This window comes from Otolemur garnettii, unplaced genomic scaffold (genome assembly GCF_000181295.1).
Source record: "Otolemur garnettii isolate 467f Iridium unplaced genomic scaffold, OtoGar3 scaffold00074, whole genome shotgun sequence".
Lineage (NCBI taxonomy): Eukaryota > Metazoa > Chordata > Mammalia > Primates > Galagidae > Otolemur > Otolemur garnettii.
The window spans coordinates 4,649,900-4,660,315 of record NW_003852469.1 but is presented as its reverse complement, the minus strand read 5'-3'; the positions used below and the strand labels follow the sequence as shown (position 1 = coordinate 4,660,315).

Below are 10,416 nucleotides of genomic sequence, written 5' to 3'. Positions count from 1 at the left end.
TCCATATAAACATGAAGTAGGTAAAGTCTCCATCTTTCTTTAGGGCTGCATAGTATTCCATGTTGTACATATACCATAATTTATTGATCTCTTCGTGGGTTGATGGGCATTTAGGCTTCTTCCATGACCTAGCAGTTATGAATGGCAGCCCACATGTTCTACCTACAACAACAATCGAGATGGGGAACGTTTTCCACAGCCCAGAAAATTCCCAGGTGGCTTCTAACATACAGGTCCTCCCCTCAGTACACAACTGCTGCTCTGTTAGTCAACTTTGTATCAGTGGAATGATATGTGTCTGCTGTGTCTGGATTTTTTCACTCATCTTCATGGTCATAGAGGAAAATTCGTTTTGTACAATTGTGCAGGCATTGACGAATGCATATCAGATTGAAAACGACCACAGTCCAGATAAAGGACCATTCTCAGGAACTATTCTGTGGGCCTCGCAAGCTCTCCCAGGCCCCTTTGCAGTAAGCCCCACACCCCGCTCAGCAATCTATGCATACAATCTTGCCTGTGCTTAGTTCGGGCTTATTAGGGCTTATCAAATTTTTAATTTTTAATTTTATCCACTATACATGTATATAAATTTAAAAGTCGAAATCCTTTCTCCCAGGTTTATAGTGAGTAACTGCTGCCCCTGCACCTCTTTCAGAAATCTTTGAACTCTTTTAGTCAATTTTTGTATATTAACCTATTTATTTCTAAGTAGCTGTGCTTTTAAACTTGATATTTCTGTTTTCAATTTTATTTATTTAGGTCTCCTGTGCTCTCCACCAAATAGACAAGAACTCATTGGTGTCTAATATAGATAACCAAATTTGATGTGGTCTATTTCTTCTTGATTTTTTAAAATTGTTATTATTTGGATTATTATGCCTGTGTAGTTTAAATGGCAGAGGCTGTTCGATTTGTTTTTCTAGAGCTAATTCTTTTCTCTTAGTTGTTTTTGGACCTACCCCTGTTTTGTACTCAAGGTTTCTTACAGAAGTGTTTACCTCCTGTTAACATGTTCAAGAAAATAATTTGATAGTTCCTTTCTTTCTTGGGTTCGTTCCTCGTGGAACCCTCTGTCCTCCAGCCTCATTTTTGACTGGCAGCTCTGAGGTCCAGTTGTGTAGCTCTCCTTCTGAGATCTCGCCCCGTCATCTCTCTCAGGGTCAGAAAAACAGGAACTGACTAGCTATTTCAGCAGAGCTGGGGTTGGCGTGCATTCATGTGTTTTATGATTGGCACCTCTGTTCATTTTGGCAGTCTGCGAGAAGTCACAAATTCACACGCGTACCTTCAATTTCAATCTGGCAGCAGAGGGTTCCTGCAAGGTTTTTCCTCTCTTGGGCTTATAAATCCTTTCTCTGACAGCAAAAAACCTGACTTTCCGTAGTCTTAGTATATTTAGTGATTTGATCCATCCCCTAGTTTAGCCAGTCTCCCATCTTCAGGCGAACATTCCCCTCCGTCTTGTTCTTGGATAGCCCATGCCAGTCCCATCCCCAAGCCCCACGTGTAGATGGCCCCTATGCTGTGTAGGCTCTGACACCCTATCTGCGCCCTCATTTGACATTCAGGCCCTCTGCCCCTCTCCCCCCAACAGCAATGTCCTTTCTTCCCCCGTTGCAGGTGCCCAAGTTGCTCTGCTCCCCCAAATGTCCTCATGACTCAGTTGTTCAGGAAGGGAATCTCAAGGGCCAGGATGCACCACCCGATTCCATCTTCCATTCTCCCAAGGTTGTTCTTTCTTCAGTCTTCGTATATGAAGGAATACTACTGTCCGTGGATTTACGTGAGCCCCAGATCTAAACACCCTGGAGTCTTTGCCTTTTCTCCCATATTTGTAGTGATTCCCAGCTAGATCCCGAGCAACGCCAATGGATCCACGTTGCATCCTGCAAAATCCCCCATCCTTGTATCATTCCCCCTTTCCACTGCACCCGCCAGTCTCCTCCCTGGTGTGTTCCTCTTTCTACAACGTCCCACCTCCCACGATCCGTTCTCAGACAGTGGCCAGGACGCTCTTAAACACATAAGGCATAATGACATTCGAAGTCCTCCAGCGCTTCCTATTGTACTTAGAATAAACCCCAGACCCCTCCGTGGTGTGAAGGACTTAGATCTGTGGCGGTTAATCCTGCTTGCACATTGGCATCACCAGGGACCTTTATAAAGCACTAAGCCTCGTTCCCACCCAAGTCCAATTAAGTCAGAATAGTTGCAGGTGTGGCCTGGGCATCGGTAGTTTGAAAGGTCCCCTCGTGGGTCTCCTGGGTGCCCAGGCTTGAGAACCATGCCTCCGCCTTACCACCTCCTTTTTGCCTCCTCCCGTCTTCCTCTCTGGCCCTGAGCTCTGGTAGTTAAATATTTTCTTTGCCTTTGAACTTGAAGCTTACGCCTGTCTCACAGCTTCCTCACTCAGGTGCTTCTGCCTGTAAGTTTCTTTCCCCAGGTCTTTCCTTGGTGGTTCCTGTCGGCTTCTCAGAGTGACCGTCCCTTAAACACGATGTCCCGTGTTACGCTTCTTGGGTATTTCTTCTTCTTCGTACCGTCATTATCTCAGATCCTCTGATTTATGTTTGTTTGTTTTACACTAGCGTGTAATCTTCATGATGACTCTTGCTTTCTGCTATACCACAGTGATTAGTTTAGTGCGTAAGAAACATTTGATATTTGTCATTGGCTGCATGTGGCGTGGTAAGGGGCCTGTTAGCTAAAAAGTGTGCGGCAGCCAGAGAGACACTCGGTGGGTGAAGTGAACTGGAACAGGAGTTTTGACTGATGAGATAATCCGAGAAGCCAGACAAAGGCAGTAGCTGTGATGGTGGGATTAGGAACTCTCTGATATTTTCAAATTGGCGAGGGCAGGTTTTTTTATCTGAACTGGGGCACTCCCAGGAAAAGAGAGACGACTTGTTATCCTACTGGAAGAACAACTCTTACCATTGCTTGGTTGCTATGAATTTATTTTTGAGACTGTTATTTCACCTTAGTGAAGGGCAGAGTAGCCCTCTGGACTCGCCCCCCTCATTCTCCTCTTTTTTTTTTTTTTTGAGACAGAGTCCCACTATGTCACCCTGCGTAGAGTGCTGTGGCATCACAGTTCACAGCAGCCTGGGCTTAAGCAATTCTCTTGCCTCAGCCTCCCAAGTAGCTGGGACTACAGGTGCCCACCACAACATCTGGCTATTTTTTGATTGCAGTTGTCCTTGGTGTTTAGCTGGCCTGGGCCGAGCTCAAACCTGCCAGCCTCAGTGTATGTGGCCGGTACCCTACTCACTGAGCTACGGGCGCCGAGCCTCTTTAATAACATAGTACTAGAGAAAGCATCTGAGAATGTGCCAGCCAGTTCATAGTACCCATTGGTTATAGATGCCTGGTGACACAGCCTTCACTGCCTCTCTGCTTCACGAATCACAGCCCAAGAGCATGCCGTATTTAATTATGCCTGTCTTACTTTAAATATGTGGGACTGATTGGGAAATTGCATTCTTGCTTCTATGACAATCCAGGTTTGCAATGTGGAAATGAGCAAACGGACTCGTGAACTCTTAACCGTATCCCATGCAGTTACTAGCTGTTGAACATACAGCGTCCTGGCAGCTTGTGATTAAAACCTCAGAGTTAGACAGGGTACTCCTACCATCCGACGCCAAGGAAAATGAAGGTTCACTTTCCCAGATTCCAGCATGGTAATTTTGTGCCTGCAGATAGGGGTTAGACAGAAGCCACAATCCTAGAGAAAACTTCGGCGGTTCAAAAAGTCTTTCAACAATGACAGGTGTAGGAGGCGTGATTCAGTGATGAATGGCTGTGCAAAATACTGTTTACAAAAGCAGGAGAAATTCTTCTCCGAAAGGGGCGTGAAGTCTGTATTGTGCTTGGCTTTATAGGGCACAGAAAGATGAAAACTGTTTGGAAAAGATGAAAGAATTGTTTCCGAGCTTGTTGCCCCAGCCCGCCGACCTTGGGATGACATTGAAGCCATTCATTCATGCAAAAGCTTTCTTCATGGTTTCACAGAGCTAAGCGAGTGGGTCCAGATGGGTCCAGACGCTTGAGGCCTGGGGAGAGATGCTTGGCTTGGTGTTCTTCTTACACTGGGATCACCTACACCCTGGCTTCCTCAGCTGAGGGCTGTGTTTCCTGATCAGGTATCTTTTTCTCAACCATGTGCCTTGGTGCAAACCACAGTTGCACATAGAATCTATCCCACTCCTTCCTGTACACCATACCCAAATCCTTTCAATTTGTGAATGCCACTGACAGTTTAAAATTTGTGAAACTATTACTGCATCTTTACCTGAAGAAGGGAAACTCAATTTTGAACTTGTCACATGTATAAAATAGATTATGTGTTTTTTTTTTTCTGGGTGATTTCATGTAGGACAAGAGAGTCCTAGAACCCTGATGGCAGATTCCTGAACATATTAAGTACAGTTTGCATTGCTTGATGGGTGTGGTGCCTTTCACGTATCTGCTACTTACAACAGGGTTTTACTTAGGCACAGTCACCGTAGTGACACCTTACTTAATGGACATGGGAAATGAGGAAAATTATTACAGTGAACTATCTATAGTAAGTATCTAATAAGTATTTAATATAAAAAGTCTATTCACAGATTAAATTATATACTTTCTCTGCAAGATAGAGGGATGGAAGATGTCCATATGTTTGCGTCTTTATTGGAATTTTTAAAGAAGTTAAAGCCTCAGGTGGTGCCTGTGGCTCAAGGGAGTAGGGCGCTGGCCCCGTATGCTGGAGGTGGCAGGTTCAAACCGAGTACCGGCCAAAAACTGCAAAAGAAAAAAAAAAAAAGAAGTTAAAGCCTCTATCTAAAGCCTTAGCAAGAAGACCCATGAAATCTTCTTTGTTGGGTGGGGATGCTGATAGAACTCCTAAGGATTGCACAAAATGTTATTTTATTATTTGCTTGCGGTTTTTTAAGATGCAAATATTTGTATAGATAAGATTCGCTATAACCATTAAAAATTATTAATTCTTAACCCGGGAACTCGGAAGAGTTAGAGCAAATATAAATCATTTTGAAATATCTGTTTTAACAGTATAAAGTGACATATTAATAGGATGTATACCATGAAAGTCTGTAGTCATTCATGCAAACCATTTATGGAAAGGAGCTTTTTTAAAAATTAAATCATAGCTGTGTACATTAATGCAATTATTAAAGGAGCTTTTAATTCAAGGTATTGAAGTGGTAAGAGGTTGGAATGACTTCCACCTGGGGGTTTTGCTTTGCTATTTCTCTAAAGGAGTAGATATGGCTAGATTCTACTGAACTTTAAATCTTATTATTATGAAAAGGATACAGCTCAAAAACAGACCTGGCTTTTTATTGTAAAACAAACTGAAATATTCATATGCTAACGTGTCTGCCCCTTGACTCTTGGGTTTCATCTCAGGATCACTCCCAGAACACGAGAATGTACATTGCTGATATGTTATCTGGAAAACATGAAAGATTTTGTGTTCTCTTATGCCCTGACAGGTTGGTACAGAGGATATACCCTCCAAAATAAATCTAAAAAGGTACGGCTTATCATTCCATTTTCTATTTTGTTTGAAATCTCTCTGCTGGTTTTGTGTTGTGCTATCTGATCCCCTCATCTGCTCACTGCTTTTGGCAAACCTCATTGCTTGCTTTTGATGGCTCGTCTTATGATTGGAAGGCAAACTCTCTAATCTTAATGTTTAAATAAAAATCATGTAAGCCCCATAAACTGTATTCCCTACCACCTTGCCCCAGCCCCTCAAGCTGAGCATGATGATAATACTCTGTCCTAGCTGGTCTGTCTTCAAGGAGGGGAGGACTCTGCCCCTCCCTCTGTCCGTTACTTCCACTGCTAAAATCTCAGACTAAAAAGCTCTCCCAGTTTCCACTCAGTTCTTTTTTTCAATGTAAACTGAGATAAACCAAAATAGTGCTTTTCAAACTGAGCTTGACAACTCCAATAATACATCATGAGATCAAGATAGTGGCTTACAGGCCAGGCACAGTGGCGCACGCCTGTAATCCTAACACTCTGGGAGGCTGAGATGGGAGGATTGCTTGAGCTCAGGAGTTGGACACCAGCTTGCAGGAGAGCGAGACCCCATCTCTACTGAAAAACAAAAATAAGCCGGATATTGTGGTGGGTGCCTGTAGTGCCACCTACTTGGGAGGCTGAGGCAGGAGGATCGCTTCAACCCAGGAGTTTGAGGTTGCTGTGAGCTACGATGATGCCATGGCACTTTAGCCTGGGCAACAGAATGAGACTGTCTTACACACACACACACACACACACACACAAAGGTACTGGGTTATAACCAATATTTTCCAGAAAATGCAACTGAAAAGTAAAGAAGAAAATGTAAAGGTAAATATTGTCTCGTTAAACTTTTGCTTGAGGTACATATTTTCAGGCATTTTATGTAAATTGACCACTGAAGGGACTGTAACAAACTGATTGACACAGGGATGTGGTCAACATAAGGAACTAGGCCTGCTATCCTGACAGATACGTGGGGTGCATGTCCCATCTGTGAAAATTAGGTTAACTTAAGGAGGTGTTCAGTGTAGGGAGGTGGTCAACAACATACTGTACTTTTTTTTTTTTTGAGACAGAGCCTCAAGCTATCAAGCTATCCCCCTGGGTAGAGTGCCGTGGCATCACAGCTCACAGCAACCTCCAACTCCTGGGCTCAAGTGAGTCTCCTGCCTCAGCCTCCCAAGAAGCTGGGACCACAGGCGCCCACCACAATGCCTGGCTATTTTTTGGTTGCAGCTGTCATTGTTGTTTTTTGGCGGGCCCAGGCTGGATTCGAACCCACCACCTTAGGTGTATGTGGCTGGCACCTTAACCACTTGAGCCACAGGCACCGAGCCAATGTACTGTACTTTTAAAGATTTGTTGTATTTTGTGTGTGGGACTGGGTTGCCACAACAGTGCATCTCTTACTGTTCATTGTGGGCAGAGTTTGACAAATACTGACCCAGACAGTTCTTTTTCCCTGTGCCAGAATTGTTAATCATTGGGCTAAAGAAAATCTATTAATTACGTTCGTGCCTCCCACAGTGGCTTTCGGGGCCTGTCAGCACTCTGCCTTTGATGCTGCTCGCTGGGCCAGCAGAACATGTCAGCACTTTCTTTCAAAAGAGCAAAGTTGATAGGGCCTTATCATTTCACAATTAGTTCACATGCCGAATAGTGAATGAGGACAAGGATGAGAGAGATGCTTCAGAACTTATCAAAAGGGGAGTGAAAGAAACCCCCCAAACCCAGACTTTTCAGGAGAGAGACATTTTCCTGTACAGGTAAACTAGTGTTGAATGCCCGACTCTCAAAGAGCACAGGGCCCAGCAAAACAGCTTTCTGCAAAACAGCTTTCTGCAAAACACAGGGGTGTCTAATCTTTTTTGCTTTTTCTGTAGCATGTTAGAAAAATAAGAGTTGTCTTGGGCCACACAAGTAAATACGCAAACGCTAACAAAAGCTGATGAGTAAAAGAAAAGGTCTGGGAATACTTCTGTGATACTGACATCACAGATAAACAAAACAGTCCTCAAATAACCTATATGTGGCCCGAGGGCTACAGGTTGGACACCTCTGAGTAGGCCGTCAAAAACCAGGACTATTTTCTGTGCTGTTGAAATTCACACCCACTTTTTGCACACGTGTGTGCGCACACGCACATTTTGTTAAATTTGGGAACTTAATAATCTAGCAAAATTAAGGAGCTTTTAGAAATGCAAGTATGGGCTTGATGCCTGTAGCTCAGCGGCTAGGGTGCCATCTGCATACACTGGAGATGGTGGGTTTCAATCCAGCTGGGGCCTGCCAAACATCAATGACAACTATAACCAAAAACAGCCAGGCATTATGGTGGGTGTCTGTAGTCCCAGCTACTTGGGAGGCTGAGGCAAGAGAGTTGCTTAAGCCCAAGAGTTTGAGGTTGCTGTGAGCTGTGACACCACGGCACTCTGCCAAGGGCGACACGGTGATACTCTATCTCAAAAAAAAAAAAGCAAGCCTCCCACAGTTTTGGTCCTTTTATCTCTGCCCAAACCCTGATAACTGAATTTTTCTGCCCGCAGTTAGATTGTTGAGCTACCTTCTTTTCCAGGCTAATTATTTTCCTTTACTCTCTTGCTGACTTCAGTTTCTCTGGGCCATCAAATCGAGCCCTAAGAGGCAGGTGTGCAGGAGTAAATGAGAACAGGACAGGGAAGACCTTTCTTGTGAGACCCTCAGTGACACGGAATGCCTGGTGCGTTGCCATTCCTGCATCTGAGCCCTGGTTAAGTTACGCAGAATTGTGGGACTGGTCGCTATTTCAAAGCATGATTAAAATTCACAGCTGGGATGTCCCAAATTTGCTAAAGAGTGAGAATACTTATGTCATTTAATTCCCAGTCCTTTATTTTTTAAAATTAACTTTTTAAAATAAACAAAAAAATTTATCAGATAAAATCACATGATAAACTTTTTTTTTCCATTTTTTTTATTAAGTCCTTTGTACATAGATCATGAATACATTTATGCCATTATGGGATTCAATGTGTTGATTATTTGTACAAATTGGAGTGCTTACATCCTACTAATCAACATGGCCTTCACCTCATTTACCCAATTACAGGGTTAAGACATTTGTGTTCTACACCTGATAGATCCAACTTGTACTTGCAATATGCTCCAATCATAATCATATGATAATCTTAAGGAATATACAATATGCTTGAATTTTGTTTTTTGAGACAGAGTCTCACTCTGTGCCCTGGGTAGAGTGCAATGACATCATCCTAGCTCACAGCAGCCTCAAACTCCTGGGCTCAAGCATTCTTCCTGCCTCAGCCTCCCAAGTAGCTGGGATTACAGGCACCAAACCCAGTGAGTTTTTCTATTTTTAGTAGAGATGGGGGTCTTGCTCTTGTTCAGGCTGGTCTCGAACTCTTGAACTCAAATGACCCTCCCACCTGGGCTTCCCAGAGTGCTAGGATTATAGACGTGAGCCACCACACCCCACCAAAATGCTTGTTTTTTAACTTGTCAATGTCAGTTATGTTGAATCAGAGTCCTAAACTATAGGTCTGCCTTTTCAGAGAGTCTGCTGTATAGAAGAATCCTTTTGATCATAGAAAACTTTGGTTTCTAAGGCATCCTGTGATTTCCGAATACAGTGGTCCCTCTACATTTGTAGAAGATTGGTCCCAGGACCTCCTGCAGATTCCCAAATCCACGGATGCTCAAATCCCTGATAGAAAATGGTGCAGTGTTTGTATCGAACCTGTACACCTCCTCCTGTATACTCTAAATCACCTCTAGATTACTTATAATCCCTAATACAATGTAAATCCTATATAAATAGTTGTTGTACTGTATTGTTTAAGGAAAGCAGCTGGTACATGTTCAATTCTTTTTTCTGGATATTTTCAGCCTGCGGTTGGTTGAATCCATGAATCGGAACCCACAATACAGAGGTCCACGTATATTACTCTATAGCGAAATCCATCTAGCTCAGGCATCCTCGATCTATGGCCTGCAGGCCACATGCAGCCCACGTAGGATATTTATCTGGCCTGCTGGGTGTTTTTGCTGCCACTGCCTGTCCTGCTTAGCAGCCAACTCATCCGGGGGCCCGCAGTCCGGCCCTCCAACGGTCTGAGGGACAGTGAACTGGCCCCCTGTTTAAAAAGTTGGAGGACCCCTGATCTAGCGAATAGTACTCTTGTTGACTGCTTTGAAAAGGACATGGACAGGGTACCCCATTCGGATTTGCATAGCAAGTTCTGGATGTGGTTTTAATCTTTTTGTATTCAGTAAAATATTTTTAAAACCCTTTATGGTTAAAACTTCACCCTTGGGAAGAAGAATTTCCATAAGAGCTCTTTGTTGTTGCTCATTCAAGAAAAGCTTAGTTATTTAATGAAATGATGGCACAAACAAGGGCCCTGCATGTTACGTTGAAATATTTTTCTCGTAGGGCAACCTAGGAAAAACAGAGTCAATTCAAAGTCACTCGTCATGAATGGCGCTCAGCTTTTGACCCCCCTTCATTAAGCCACCTGGCCCATTACAGACGGTCTCTTAATGCCCTGTGCCTCATTTCTCGCCCCTTGCAGGAAGCACTGCTTGAAAGCCCTCTTATTTTAATGGACATTCTTGGTGTCATTTATAAGCTTCCCTCGCCATTTAAAGTGGTGATAAAAGGAGCTCGTGGTTTTATAAATTGAAGAAGCCAAAAGCTTTTTCAAAACCAATGATCGATCCTGGCGGGATTATGGGCAGGTGGGGAAAGGCAACATCCAGGAGGTCGTTTGTTTATCTTTTTACTCATGTGAGTGGATTGCATGGAAGAAAAAAAAAAACAGAATGGAGAGAGGCCGTAAATGAGAAATATATTATCTGGGCTTCCTCTGGCTT

General features: G+C 43.5%; 1 protein-coding gene across 1 annotated transcript in view; it reads left to right on the top strand.

The window, feature by feature from the left end:
• Positions 1-10,416, top strand: part of DOCK5 (dedicator of cytokinesis 5) — a 196,041-nt gene that overhangs the window by 72,667 nt on the left and 112,958 nt on the right. Inside the window, exon 3 of the mRNA XM_012807685.2 lies at positions 5,505-5,545. Coding sequence (XP_012663139.1) covers positions 5,505-5,545 — 41 coding nt within the window. The remainder of the gene's footprint in view (positions 1-5,504; positions 5,546-10,416) is intronic.